At 41.0% G+C, this 15,883-nt stretch overlaps 1 protein-coding gene across 4 annotated transcripts in view; it reads left to right on the forward strand.

Annotated features, from left to right (window-relative positions):
• The window catches only part of LOC136886017 (myc-associated zinc finger protein), a 56,039-nt gene that overhangs the window by 13,974 nt on the left and 26,182 nt on the right, over nucleotides 1-15,883 (forward strand). For 3 of the 4 annotated variants that reach the window (XM_067158727.2, XM_068230548.1, XM_067158728.2), the window contains exon 3: nucleotides 7,986-10,319. In XM_067158727.2, coding sequence (XP_067014828.2) covers nucleotides 7,986-9,671 — 1,686 coding nt within the window. In that variant the 3' untranslated portion in view covers nucleotides 9,672-10,319. Of the gene's footprint in view, nucleotides 1-7,985; nucleotides 10,320-15,883 lie in introns of those variants that run through there. The other variant, XR_010861674.2, reaches the window with a different exon arrangement.

The raw sequence follows: 15,883 nt of genomic DNA on the forward strand, positions 1-15,883 counted from the left end.
ATATACCCTGAAGTCCTTAGTTCGAGTACTAGCGATGCGTATAATAGTTCTGATGACACGGAAAGTGAAGCAAATAACGACGGTGTGCCGAGTCTTTCGAAACGAGCTCGTACCTCGGCACAGACTAACTTGACTGACTGGAACTGGACAAAAAGTGACAATAAACCTGTTGTACATAAGGTTAGTGATTACAGTGGGGTTAGTGAAAATTTATTGAAAAAGTTTGATACGCAGCCACTATCTGAACTCTCAGTTTTTTTGTGAATACATGAACCCTTCGTTTGACAAAATATCTGTCAAGACAAATTCATATGCAGCAAAACAGTTGAGCAATCCTGACAGAAAAAAGTTGAAAGACGATGACAAATGGTTTGAGACTACACCCGACGAAATTAGGGCATATTTTGCGTTAGTTATAATAATGTCATAAGTGCGAAAGTCAAGAATACAGTTATACTGGAGTAAAAACAGGTGTATAAACACTCCTATTTTTCGTGAAACCATGAGCAGGGGAAGGTTTATTATAATTTCACGATTTTTACATTTTGTTGACGATGAACAAGTCGATAGTAATGACAAACTAAGAAAGATTAGGCCTATAATACAACATTTCTGCTCCAAATTTTCAGAATTATATTTACCTTCACAAGACATTGCTCTAGATGAAAGTCTAATGAAATTCAGAGGCCGCCTTTCATATGTCCAGTGTAATAGGTCTAAACGTTCTAGGTTTGGAATAAAAATTTACAAAATTTGTGAATCAAGTTCTGGCTACTGTCTGTCTTTCAAAATTTATGTAGGTGATGATGTAACGGATCCAAGTCTGCCAGCAAGTACAAACGTTGTTCTCAACATGTGTGAACCCTTGTTAGGCCGAGGACATACATTGTTTTTAGATAACTGGCAGTCTTCCCCAGATTTATTCAAAAGGCTACACGACAAGCAGATGAATGTAATTGGAACTGTTAGACAGAACCGAAAAGACATGCCTCGCGATATCAGTAAGAAGAAACTAAAACGTGGAGAGTACGAGACCTGGGCTGCCAACAGTATGTTGTGTGTGAAGTGGAAAGATAACAAGGATGTTTGCTTTCTCACCACTAAACACAAATCAGCTGACATGACAGGGACAGGCAAACTCAGACGAAAGAGAGGACAAACCCCGAGGGAAGAAGTGATAAAGCCCAAGTGTGGCCTTGAATACTAGAAGGGGATGGGTGGTGTTGACCTTCAGGATCAGGTTACAGCTCTGTTCCCCGTCATGCGACGCACAGTAAAAGGATATAGGAAAATATTCTTTTACCTCCTAGATATGTGTATTTTCAATTCCTTCACTGTGTATCACAAGATCGCTGCTAACAGAAAGACGAGCTATACGGACGTCCGAACTAGCATTGCGCAGCAGCTACTAGAGACTGTTCAGTTGCCGGAGTACTCGGTTCGAGGTCGACCTTCAGCGAGCACCACCCCAACCAGATTACAAGCTAAATCATGGGCCCACTTTCCTATGCGTATTCCCCCTACAGAGAAGAAATCAAAAGTCACAAGAAGGTGTGTTGTGTGCTACAGCCAGGGTAAAAGAAGCGAAAGGTGCTGGCAGTGCAAAAAGTGTGGCGTAGCTCTTCACTTAGAAGAATGTTTTGACGTGTACCACACCCAGCAGATGTACTAAAATAGCGGCATTGATAAGTTTATTACTTCGTGATCATGCATGCAAATTTTCAGAAAGGAATATTTACTGGTTGGTTTTGTATGATTTTCTAAATAATACTGTGATGACGACGGCCGTAGAGCGGTATTTAAATGTGATTTCTTAGTGAACTCCTATGGTATTTAAATATGAGGCGAATGGGTTAATGAACACCAAAAGCAGAATTCACAATCTCTTAATTCATGCCAAATTTTTTAAATGTTGTACAGACCGTTCTGGGCCTTTACAGTTTTTAATATCACAAAATTTAAACAGATGTATGACTTTTCGTCAAAAGCCGTGTTCCAAGTTCACAAGTGGCGGCAATACAAGTGAATTTAATCTTGGGGTCAGCCATAGCAACACAAACATTGCTTAATAAATATCAGGCATAAAACGTGCGCGAATCAAAATTAGCTTATTAAATGCGTAAATAAAATCAGCTTACCAGTCCTTTACTCTCCACAGCTTTCTTCGGCAGCTATACCGGTAGACAGATAATCTTAATTAGCAGAGTTGCTCGTACCTATCTGTTGTGTCGTCCCACATCGTAATTCTCCAAGCCATCCATGGCCTAGATATCCTGGTCTTCTTATAATAATAATAATAATAATAATAATAATAATAATAATAATAATAATAATAATAATAATAATAATAATAATATTGTTTTTACATCCCACTAACTACTTTTATGGTTTTCAGAGATGCTGAGGTGCCTGAATTTTGTCCTGCAGGAGTTATTTTGTGTGCCAGTAAATCTACCAACACAAGGCAGATGTATTTTAGCACCTTTAAATACCACCGGACTGAGTCAGGATTGAATCTACCAAGTTGGAGTCAGGAGGCCAGAGCCTCAACCGTCTGAGCCACTCAGCCTGGCCTGATCTTGAACTTCTTACAAAATTGTACAAAATTATTTGGATTATCCTGGTAGTCAATACTAATATGAAGCTCTTCGCAATTGTGTCTCTTGTGATCGGATTCCAAGCTCAAAGAATCCAAGAGCAGAATTGTTCAACGCTGGGTCTCTTAATACTGTCCCCTTTTTTTTTGTCGGTTAGAAGGAGCCAGATGCCAGTCATTCCCCATAAAACCAGTGGAGATAATCTTGGTATGATTTATTCATCGAGACATCCAGCGACTGTAAAATTGATGTTAGCTCACCTGGTATTATGGTGTTGAGACGGGACATCTAATTTTTGAAAGGCTTCACTAAATGGACACGAAAACTGCCCAGAACAAGCATGGAGTTTTTATGAAGTAAAGCTTCAGGCCGTCGATCCCACACAACTTTCAGCCAGTCTTTCAATACACTGACTTAGCAAATGTCATGGGATAGCCACTTAATAACGTGTGGGGCCTCCTCTGGCCCTGTGAACTGCAGTGAGACTCCTGGAATTGAGTCGACAAGTCCCTGGTAGTCCTCTGGACGCAGCTGACACCAAATCATTTGCAGAGCGGCCGCCAATGCTGGTCTGTTCGTGGGTGCAGGATCCATAGCACGGAGCCTGCGTTCCAGGACTTCCCAGATTTGCTCGATAGGGTTCATATCGGTGCTCTTGGGTGGCCATGGCAGTCGTTGGACCTCCACAGCATGTTCCTGGAACAATTCCCGGGCGACGTGGGAGCGATCTGGCGGCGCATTATCATCTTGAAACACCGCAGAACCGTCTGGGCGCTGGAAGGCCAAAAATGGGTGGAGATGGTCTCCGAGCAACTCAACATACCGCGTACCATTCAAAGTCTCTTCCAGAACAACTAGGGGGCCCATTCCATACCAGGAAAACGCACCCCAGACCATAACAGAGACACCAGCGCCCCGGACCACACCTTCGAGGCAGGAGGGATCCATCGCTTCATGTGGTATGCGCCATACATGGTGCCTCCCATCAGCATGGTGCAGTTGAAACCGTGGTTCGTCCGACCATATCACGTTACGCCATTGTTCCAGTGTCCATCCCTGGTGTCTGGCGACAAATGTGCGTCGTTGTGCCCGATGACGTTGGGTTAACAGTGGCACCCGTGTGCGGTGCCGGCTCCCATACCCCATAGAACCCATGTTCCTACAGATTGTCCACTGGGAGACGTGTCTGGCACAGCCTGTGTTGAATTGAGGCGTGATTTGTTGCACGGGTGCCCATCTGTCACTATTGACAATCCGTCTCAGATGTCGCCGGTCACGGTCATCGAGGGTGGTTGGACGGCCGGTCGTTCATCTGTTGTGGACAGTGACACCCGCATTCAACCATTCACGATACACCCTGGACACGGTTGATCGTGTGAGCCGAATTCCCGCACCACTTCCGAAATCGCACTTCCCATCCGTCGGGCACCGATCACCATACCCCGTTTGAACGGTGTCAGCTCACGACCACGTTCCATGTTACACCTGTCACATGCACATCCACTGCTCACAAGGTCTCCTATACAACTGCTGCTGGCACAGGGGGCGTGTGGTGCGCAGGCAACACACCTGCGCATCAGTGCTCTGCTGTCCCATGACATTTGTTCAGTCAGTGTACATCAGCTGAGATCTATCCAAGATCCATCCTTGTTCCTGCACTCGAATGACAATGTCATCTGGAAGATTGCACTTCAGCAGAGTTTTTCTTTTGAAAACGACAAACGGTGGTAGCTTTTTGCTGTCTGCCGTAACTACCAACATGACGGTTCACTGTAATTAATACGGTCGACACACCCTCCATGTGCACTGTTGTACTTTGCAGCATATCAAAATAAACAGGAGTTTGGTCCATGTTTCCAGTTTGAGAAAGAAGACAACAGGTTATTTTCTCATCTAAGTTTGATGGTGAATCTATGAAATTCGATTACAGTGGAACCTCGATATCTTGTAACACCTCGGGTGCAAAAGTTTATTTTGAGTTATCGAAATTTTGAGATATAGAGAATACCGTTTTTGAGCATGTATAGCACATAATTGAATCATACGTATCTACGGGCTTATACTGAATACATTATTTTTAACAGTATTTTAAAATATACAAACAAACTGTATTTTACAGCATCACTTTAATTATAACACTTATAGAGTAACTTTTTAGAAGACAGGATACAGTACATACAGTAGTGAAACAAGAAACATACCTAACACCTTTGGGAAGAATCCGATAGTATCTTCTGTTTGTTACTGTTAACCTTTCCTCCCTTCACATTGAAACTTCTCGTCAACAGTACTCAGCTGAGATTTGTAAATGGAGCTTGTCATCTGGGACTTCGGGGGTTGCTTTCATACGTGACCGGTAATTAATTCACACCCGAGAAACAGCGAGGCTTCACTGATTTCCTGATCATTAGAAGTTTCAGTTTTTCAGTTCCCAACATGTTAGCTCTCAACACTGTAACCCTTTCTTTACTTGTTAACTTAGTTAAGTTAGTTAAAACCTACAACCTGTTATCCAGTCATTGACTGGGTCAGGGATGTAATGAATGAAACATATATAGGCTGTTATTAAAATGGGGTCGCCACTCCCAAGGTGATTTTTATTAATGAGTGATAAATGCTATGAAATGATAATGGAGAGTGTTGCTGGAATGAAAGATGACAGGGAAAACTGGAGTACCCGGAGAAAAACCTGTCCCACCTCCACTTTGTCCAGCACAAATCTCACATGGAGTCACCGGGATTTGAACCACGGTATCCAGCGGTGAGAGGCCGACGCACTACCGTCTGAGCCACGGAGGCTCCTTACTTGTTAACTGTTCCTCACAAACCACAAATGCCGTATTTCACAGTTAGTGTTGCACAAAATTCGAGTTACAGAGTATTTTTTGCTTGAAGGGATGAAATATTTGCTTCGAGAAATCAAGAAATTTGTGTAACCGAATTTCGAGTAATAGAGAAATAAATACACGTGAAGAATAGGACAGATGGCCGAGAAATTTAAGTTACTTTGAGGTACTGAAAATTCTAGTAACGGAGGTTGGAAATATCAAGGTTCGAATGTACTTTGCTCGTGTAATCATGCGGTAGATGCTGAGCCAGCGTGGTTCGTCTTTGCAGGCTAAGTCCATGTCTGCGCACAAAACAAACAGCCCATCCCATGCTCACCTTACATTGTATACCTATACTGTCACTGTTTTTGCTACATCCTTAGCTTTCATCTGCATCATTTCATATGATTCAGTAGTGCCATCATTTCTCAATTCCACTAAACAGTCAAGCACTTCTTTCTCGGCCTTAGGAAATTTTCTGCACTTTGAGCCGCAAAATTATCGACATGTTGATTTAGCTTTCTTTAATTCTTCTTTCTGAGCCCAGTTGTAGCAAATTTATTTTGGTTCTACAACATACTCCCTTCTCATGCACTTGTTCCCATACAAACAGTAACCCCTGGGCATTTTGCGGATGGAAAGCAAAGTTTCCAAATCGAAAACAGGCTATGCGAATATGGGACTGAAAAGAGAGAGTTTGCTTATGTGGTAGCGGGTGAAATATGTTAATTGAGAGCTATAACAAAATCATGAGAGTTAAAAATTATGGATTGGAAGACTAGCTATGGATGGCTCACATTTGAAAACAGGCAGACTTCAAAACTCCTTTTCGCTGGTGCTACATGTCGAAATCCATCGCTGCCTCAAATGTGCCAGCGTGGCTTTTGGGTGCCTTTGGGAAGGGGTCTTTTGATAATCGTAATATTATTGCTCAGACTAAGCTTCGTGTATACCAAGGTATTGTTATACCATCTCTTACATATGGATGTGAAACAAGGACTACCACTGGGCAAGTTGGCTGTGCAGCTGCGAGCTTGCATCCGGGTGATAGTGGGTTCGAGCCCCACTGTCAGCAGCCCTGAAGATGGTTTTCCCTGGTTTGCCATATTTCACACCAGGCAAATGCTGGGGCTGTACCTTAATCAAGGCCACGGCCGCTTCTTTCCCACTCCCAGGCCTTTCCTAGCCCATTGTCTCCATAAGACCTATCTGTGTCGGTGGGACATAAAACAAATTGAAAAAAAAAAAAAAAAAAAAAAAACATAGACTACCTACAGATGCCTTGAAAAACATCACCAACGTTGCCTGAGAGGGATCCTGAGAGTTAAATGGCAAGAACGGTGCACTAACACTTGTGTTCTAGAAGAAGCAAACTCCACCAGTATTGACGTCATAATTATCAAGCACCAACTCTGTTGGACAGGCCACATTGTTCGCATTGCCTGAATTCTGCCTGCCAAAACGAATTCTGTATTCCCAGTTGATGGTCAAAGACGACACGGAGGACCACAAAAGCGGTACAAAGATACACTAAAGTCCAGCATGAAGAAGTGTCAAATTAAAACTGACAGTTGGGATGCTACTGTATTTGATTGTTCAGTATGGCGCGGTAATGTCTTCGAAGGGACTCGGCTCTTTGAGCAACAACGTCGGAAAATAGAAACTGACAAGCACAATACTGGGAAACGATGGGAACTTCTGAGGAAAAATAATACTACACGGCCAGCCCCTACCAGACCAAATATATGTCATCAATGCGGTAGAATCTGCGGCTTAAAGATTGTCTTGCTCTACAGCCATCTAAGAAACCACAAAAAATGAATTTTGAAGAAGACAATCATACTCGTCAGCGAGTGATAGCCCATCACATTTGTGACTGTGGAATGGTTGCATCCCTGAACAACTATGTATGGAACTGGAATGGATATTGTTCCATTTAAAAAAAGTAACTTGATATCACTGCTTATTAAAGCACAGAATACATACTGCAGGATCATCCATGAGCCTGTTATTGATATTCATCGAGGTAAAGATAGCCTGTCATAGTTGGAACCACTTGAATTTGAACAAAGAATGAGTAGGTCGGTTTGAGGAAACCATGGTTTATTTTGGGAAGTTTCCTGCATGTAATAAATTCAATTTACTGAATTAAATGTTCAAAATATGCTCTATTGTTTGCTAGACAGTTATACAGCCTATTTCAGAACTCCTTGCTAATCTTTTGGAGTGTTTCTTAAGCAGTCCATGACCGAGCGAGTTGGCCATGTGGTTAGGGTTGCGTAACTGTGAGCTTGCTTACGGAAAATGGTGGGTTCTAATCCTACCGTCAGCAGCCTGTGAAGGTGGTTTTCCATGTTTTTCCCATTTTCACACCAGACAAATGCTGGAGTTGTACCTTAAGGCCATGGTTGCTTGAAAGTGGGAGCAGTATTTAACTGGAATACACAATTTTGCCAACATTAATTGTAAACGACTGGGTTCGGATTAATTTGCACACTACTGTAGGTGTAATGTTCCTTGAAATGTATTGTTTTACTTTCAATCTGTCTGTTTGTTGCAGCTATGTTCCACACCTGATAATAAGACTGATGCTGATGACGCCAGTGATGATGTTCAAATACTCGAAGAGAAAATACAAGAGCAGTCCATGGTTAAGTTGCCAGACCAACAATTGCCTGCTAACCCAGCGACAGCACCCAGGGCCTCATCGAAGGCTCCGGCTGCTAACCCAGAGACAGCATCAAAGGCCTCGCCGAAGGCTCCAGCTGCTAACCCAGCGACAACTTCAAAGGCCTCACCGAAGGCTCCGGCTGCTAACCCAGAGACAGCATCAAAGGCCACACCAAAGGCTCCGACCGCTAACTCAGTGACAGCACCAAAGGCCACACCGAAAGCTCCGGCTGCTAACCCAGCGACAGCATCAAAGGCCACACCGAAGGCTCCGGCTGCTAATCCAGCGATAGCACCAAAGGCCACACCGAAGGCTCCGGCTGCTAATCCAGCGACAACACCAAAGGCCACACCGAAGGCTCCGGCTGCTAACCCAGCGACAGCATCAAAGGCCACACCGAAGGCTCCGGCTGCTAATCCAGCGATAGCACCAAAGGCCACACCGAAGGCTCCGGCTGCTAATCCAGCGACAGCACCAAAGGCCACACCGAAGGCTCCGGCTGCTAATCCAGCGACAGCACCAAAGGCAGCACCGAAGGCTCCGGCTGCTAACCCAGCGACAGCACCAAAGGCAGCACCGAGGGCTCCGGCTGCTAATCCAGCGACAGCACCAAAGGCAGCACCGAGGGCTCCGGAAATGGTAGTAATAGACATTCCAGGAAGCAGTGGTACCTCCAAAAACATCACAAACCAAAGAGCCCCTCTTAACAATAATGAACCTGTCAGGAAGGGCAAGCGACCCTGGACTTCACCCATGAGGACTGCAAGTATCCGTCTCAAGTGCCATGAAGAACAACATGCGGCTAGTCTCGACTTTAGGAACGAACTAATAGAGGTCAATAACTCTCTCGTATCGCTCGAAGAAGCCAGTTCAGTTGAAGGAAGATGCAATGTTTGTCTTAAAATATTCGCTAACACATATTCGTTGAAACGGCACCTCGTTTCTCACTCCAGTCTGCGGCCGTTTGTTTGTCAAATATGTGATAAAACTTTTAAGGACCATTCCTATTTAGTGAAACATGAACGAATTCATTCAAGGCCAGTCAAACGGCTAACTTGTGTTTATTGCGACTTACCCTTTACACAGCAGAGTAGTCTTGATAAGCATGTCAAAAACACTCATTTCGCAGATAATAAATCGGACTCAGATGTAGAAGTTACCACCCAGGTTGTAGTAGGTAATAATAGTGATGATGGAGAAGTGTCTTCATCTCCTGAACACCCTGTAGTGTGCAGGCTTTGTCTGAGGACGTTCCGTGACGTTGAAGGCTTGAACAAGCACAGGGCAGTCCACGAAAAAGAAGTGTTCCAGTGTGGAAAGTGTCAAGAGACATTTAGTGAACAATCAAACTTGGAAAAACACAGGAATTACCTTCATTCAGTTTGTGAAACCTGTCTCCGTCCGAAGTTATACGAGTGTTGTTGTGAGTCTAAAAGGAGGAAAAGAACTGCAAACCGGCTTATCTGTCCCCACTGTTCTAGAGCATTTCCTGATTCATTTGACCTAGCAATGCACATGAGACGTTGCAGGACGGAAAATAAAAATATTGAGAAGGAAATTGTTCTCATTGACTGAATCATACTTGCCTTTGAGTGGCATGTCTGTGATATTTTGATCATTGATTGTTAGGTCCCTAAACAAAGCTCTATTTTGGTGCTAAATTTCAGCAAGAAATTAAAAATGAATTTTAATAGTTTCCTGGTGCCAAGAGTACGAAGGGTATTTAAGTTGTAGGATCTCTTATTTTTTATCTCAAATGCTCTTTAAACCAAACCCCAAAAACTTTTGTCACTTCTGCACATAGTCTCCTTCTACACGTATACATTTTTCTTAGCGTTGCCGCCATGATTGCTGCTACAAAAAAAAGCTCCTTTTAGGGGTGTGTGTACCTCACTGGAAAATGACTGATGCAAGAGCAGCATGACTGGAAAATATGCGACGCTGCAGAGTGTCTTTGAACTTAGGGAAGAACCAAAAATCACTGGGTGCAAGACAGGTGAGTGAGGAACATGATGAATCACTTTGAATTTGTTGTTAAGGAACCTCTGGAGAAAGCTTCTCACATGTTGAGATTGTCATGAACGTTGGTTTGCACCAGACCTGTGATAATGTCCACCTTGAGGCAGTCTCTTCCACAGTCGTGCGGCAGTCCTGTATTATAATCTGTTGCTCCACTCTTGCAGTCACGTCAGGTTGGCTGGTGCTGGCCTGAGGCTGGTTTTTTTTTTTTCACATGGTGTTATGCATTTGTGGAATTTTTACACTCATGAACGCATGATTTTCACATCAACAACATCACCACGTGTCTCACTCGATGATGAATGTGATACCAGGCAGGTGGAGAAGATGAATGATTACACACTTCTTACAAGCAACTAATCTCATGTTTGTTCCGTTCTGTTAGAATAAAATTTATTGTAGCCACCTATTCAATACAAATCACCGTTTGTGGTGATTAAATTCTAAGTGATTTGTATACGTACATGCCCAAAAACAGGGCAAAACATGTACCTATGTAGTGTATACAAATCACTTAGAATTTAATCACCACAAACGGTGAATTGTATTGAATAGGTGGCTACAATAAATTTTATTCTAATAGAATCTTACTTACACACTTCTTGCAAGTGAAAGTAATCATTCTAAGTGTCTGAGACTGCTGGCTGCAGCTGCTGCCATAAGGATGTCCTTGCTTTTTTTTTTTTCAATGTGCAAGCATTTTGGAGAGAAAATGAGGAGACTTAGAACTTGAATGCACCTTGTACTAGTGTTGGGATAATCAAATACAAAATAATCGCTTATTCGATTATTTCATTTGATTCGATTATATTTCCAATTTGATTATTTTTCGACTATTCATTTGAATGAATGAGGCAATTCAATAGTGAATGTTTTCTATTCGATTATTTTTTTCTGTTATTCATTCGAAACTCCATTCGAATTAGAGGCAATCAAATAGTGAATATTTTTTTCCATCCGATTATTCATTCGAAACTCCATTTGAAATAGTGAGGCAATCGAATAGTGAATGCTTTCAAAATAATCGAATAAAAAGTGATGTTATTAGGACAGTTGATTCACTCATTTAGTTTCAGCATTGGAGAAATGTTTGGAAAAAGGCGTTTCTGTATTTTTCGTAGGAGTTCATCTATTCGCTTATTTCAATCAATTATCCATCCAACACATTTAAACTGACAAATTTATTCATGACGCATCTAAATATTCTATGCGATACAACTGAATGATATTTGAAACTCATTCAATTATTTTATTCGAGTATCTAAATAATCGGATGGAGCTTGTTCGAATATTAAAAGTATTTGATTATGCCATCACTACCTTGTACTACTTCTATGCTTTTCAAAATATGGAGAGGAATTTTCAAGAAAATGATGGGTCCATTTTTGACTAAGTTGAGATCTCTACAGTTTTCATCACCAAGTAAAAAAAAAAAAAAAAAGTAATAATAATCTATTACTGTATTTATACAGCACTATCTAAATAATTGGGTGAACTTCACTATATGCACCTCAGGCAAGATGGCTGCCGTTTTATTGCTAGCGGCTTAGTTTTAGTTGATAACATGATTATCAGTTAAGATACCAACTATTGATGAGAAGTCTCTTAGCAACCTCAATTGGCATGGACAGACTGGTTCGTAGTGACACGTCATTGGTCTAAATCATCAGGGCTGCATAATAAACACCCTCCCCATCTACTGATTAATTTTTTTTTATAAAAGTAAATATACCGTATTTACGCAAATAATCTCCGCCACCGAATAATCCCTGCACCATAACTTTAGTAAGGCTGATTTTGAAAAAAAAAAAATGCTAACATTGACCCAAATAAAACCCGCACCCCAATTTCGTGCCTCAATTTTTTTAAAAAGTATGTGGGTATTATTCGAGTAAATACGGTATTCCTAGGGGCGTATCGGAGGGTGGTTATCCTTGGCAATGCAAGTAATACCATATAGCATCATCATCATTTCCCCTTATCCAGCTCGTGCTGGGTTGGGGTATTTATGGCACTTCACCATCTTCCTCTTTCCTTCCACCATTTCTCTTCCACGATCTTGTTCCAGTCTAAATTTCGTCGTCTTATGCTGCTCTTCACTGATTCAATCCACCTTGTTCTAGGTCTTCCTCTTGCTCTCTTGCCCTCGCACTTTACCTCTAGCAATTCTACTCTCTTGCCTGCTAGTCAGAGTGCAAGTCTCAGCTCCATAAGTCAGTATGGGTATATACAGTAATACATTTTGTACATTATCTCTTTACTTTTCCTTGGTACTTTCTTTGGTCCAAACGAGTTTTCCTGCACTTTGGTAGAATGCATTGCCCTGCTGTACCCTCCTGCTAATCTCCATGTCCACCCTAGCATTTTGCATTAATTCATTTCGTTGGTATTTAAGGCTGTCCGCAATATCCAGACTATGACTTCCAATTTTCACAGTGCCCTTTCCTTGCCTTTCTCCTCTTGACATCATCATATAGCCTATATGTGAATAATCCCTGCGTTATTATAATTTTAGGAACAGAATTTAAAAGTTTGTTTTTGCTAATTGTGTTATTTTGAAAACTGTAAATACTACAGTACAATCAATGATAAAATTATGAAACAATTTATGGTGTTGTAATGTTCAAAATTAATTTACTGACATCTGGTGTGTATTGCTGATTTGGAAAAGTAAATATGAATTTCTCTGGCACAAACTGATAACAGATCTCACGATCTATTCTTCATAATTGATTGAGAGACACTTTGCAGTGCTAATTTTCCTACAAAAACTGAAATTATTTCATTCAAAAAGCATTAGTGAGCCATCCTCAACCAGCTTTAAAACCCATAATTTTTAATGATCTTCTACTGCTATTGCTTTCAATTAACACATTTCACTTGTGACTGCTCATTGATCACGTATCCTGTCTTTAATTTTTTGTGAACTTAGCTTTTTTTTTTTTTTTTTTTTTTTTTTACCTCCCAGCTGTTACCATTTTCTGTTCAAGACAAGCTTTATTTTTCCTCAAATTACATACCGCAACTCTCGTCCACATCTTACTTTCTTCCTGCAGCAGGATTACCTGTTTGCTCTGCCTCTTCAGCAGAGGTGCCAACTATTACGGATTGTCCGTAATTATTACGGATTTCACCTCACGATTATGGAATTACGGTCAAAGGGGAAAAAGAGAAAAGAAGGGAAAATGTTCAGTCCTTTCTCCTAAATCACCCTTGTTTCAATGCTTGTAAGTTGGCAGTGATACTTATTCGATCGTGACTTCCTTTTGCTACCCATAAGCGTTGTAAAATTCATTGTGAATGAGGGAGCTCAGGCGCTACTCTTCTCCACTATAAATCCTTCAGTAATGTTGTATTTGCTGTGTTAAGTGTACCTGATAGTTGACAGAAATATTGAGAAAGAAGTGAGGCCTACATTAAGCACATCTGCACTGGAATCGCTTATGGTTCAGAAGACGAAAATGTCATCACAGTGAGAAGGATGCTTCAAGAAAAACTACACTGAAGAGCAGCTGCTGCGTGAGAAACAAGCTACAAGGAATGTTTTATCACAGAACTAACAGGTTGTGTGCAAGTGTTATTGTGTGATATGATATACTTTCAAATAGATTGCTAGGGGGAAGGGCAAAAGGGGTGTCATTATTGAGAAGGAAGGAGCATGCTTTGGACTTAACTCAACATTCTTCTCGGCGACGGAGGGCGATTACTGATAATCCACTTCAAATGTTGGCACCTCTGCTTCAGTAGTGTGGAGCTCTTCTTTAACCATGAGCAACTTATAGTGAGAATTAACTCCAGCCATCCAAGACAGATGCTGCTACTTAAACTGATGCCATGCAAATCACACAATATGTATGCAACACACTTCTTGCTTGTGGTGGGAACAGAGTGGGCAGAAAAATACTGACCGCCAGATTTCTGTATATTACATGAAATAAATTTCATGATTTAGCCAGTACCAACAATGAATCCTTGTGATGAATGAAACAGAGTAGGAGTCCACCTTTTCAATACTCATAAATGGAATCATCATCATCGTTGTCCGGCTCCATGGCTAAATGGTTAGCATGCTGGCCTTTGGTCACAGGAGTCCTGGGTTTGATTCCCAGCAGGGTCGGGAATTTTAACCATAATTGGTTAATTCCCCAGGCACGGGGACTGGGTGTATGTGTCTTCATCATCATTTCATCCTCATCACGACGCGCAGATCGCCTACGGGCGTCAAATCCAAATACCTGCACCTGGCGAGCCGAAGTCCTTGGACACATCCCGGCACTAAAAGCCATACGCCATTTCATTTTATCATCATCATCATCGTTCATCATCACCAGTTGCCCAGGTATGGTGTATGAGCCCGCTCCACCTTTGTCCGTTCATGAACCACTGTTCTCTCCCTAGCCTTCTCCCAATCTTGTTCTCTCTCCTCAATGTCTTTCTTCACTAGTACTATCGAAGGGTAGTGAAAGGTCCATCAATTCAGTACCATTAGCTTAATATAGTGTCCTATATAATTGGTACTAGTTTCGACCCTGCATACATTGGGTCATCTTCAGCCATGATCTAATTGGAAACATCTGTTTACATACAACCAGTAATAAAGAATACAATTTGGTATGTCTTAATTTAAAATCTAAGTCTAAAACATTGATGAAGTCTGACTACACATTTAAAATTGAATCTAAAATGACACATTAAAACTGTCATGGTTTGTGTTGAACTATAAGAGATAAGAATTTCATATTGTTCCGTATTGAAGTGATTTCACTAATAAGTTAAAAGAAAGTATAAAATGGTTCAGCCTTTCAATACTATTAAAATAAAAAATGTAAGTTTACATTCCTAGTTAATAAAAGTTGGTACCGGTTCCGACCAGTATTTTTGGTCATCATCAGCCGATCACAAATAGGTGTAAAACAATGCACAGATAAATAAATTGCAAAGTATAAAAAATTCTGTACGTTGCTGATAATGAAGAATAAAATCTTTAGGGAGTACTGTGCGTTGAAAGATGCACAGGTAAAAATGTGAAGTTTAAATGATACTGTCAGATGCAGTTTATGAAGCACTATAACACAGGTATTTATCAGCTGCAGTTTATAAGGCACTGTACAATTTTAAGGATACTGCGCGTCAATTATGAACGTTAGTAAGACATAAGTGTTAGAGAGGACTGTACGGCAAGAAGTCCATAATCAGATACGTATCCAAATATAGTACTGAGCAAATTCTTGACGAGTTCAATTGCAGTTTATGAGACACTATAATTTTAGGGAATAGCACTGCCCGTCAGTAGATCCAAAAATTATGAAGAACTCTCCGATCAAATACGCAAATGTTCTACGGAGCAAGTTCCCGAGGAGTAGATTAGCACTGTGCTTTTAAAAGTTTGTTAAGTTAGATGTTTTAGAGAGCAACTATACAGATAAGGAATACCAGCTCCCAGAGCGACTTAAGAACACTTGATTATCAAATCAAAATCTCTTTATTTGCAAATGAGGTGTCTACCTCGGTGGCAAATGGTACACTAAAATACATTATTGTCAAGCACTAAATTTTAAATTAACAGGAGACGAAGAAAATTTTCCTAGAATACAATATTATACAATTTACGCTAATAATTTTTTCTATTAAACACACACATCATCCTTAATAAATTTATATTGTTTACAAAATTCTACTTATAATATCTTACAAACATAGTCAACTCATATACAGTACGGTATGTGAAATTACTTCTAATAATACTATACAACTGGTATAAGATTAAA

The sequence above is a fragment of the Anabrus simplex genome, chromosome X (genome assembly GCF_040414725.1).
Source record: "Anabrus simplex isolate iqAnaSimp1 chromosome X, ASM4041472v1, whole genome shotgun sequence".
NCBI lineage: Eukaryota > Metazoa > Arthropoda > Insecta > Orthoptera > Tettigoniidae > Anabrus > Anabrus simplex.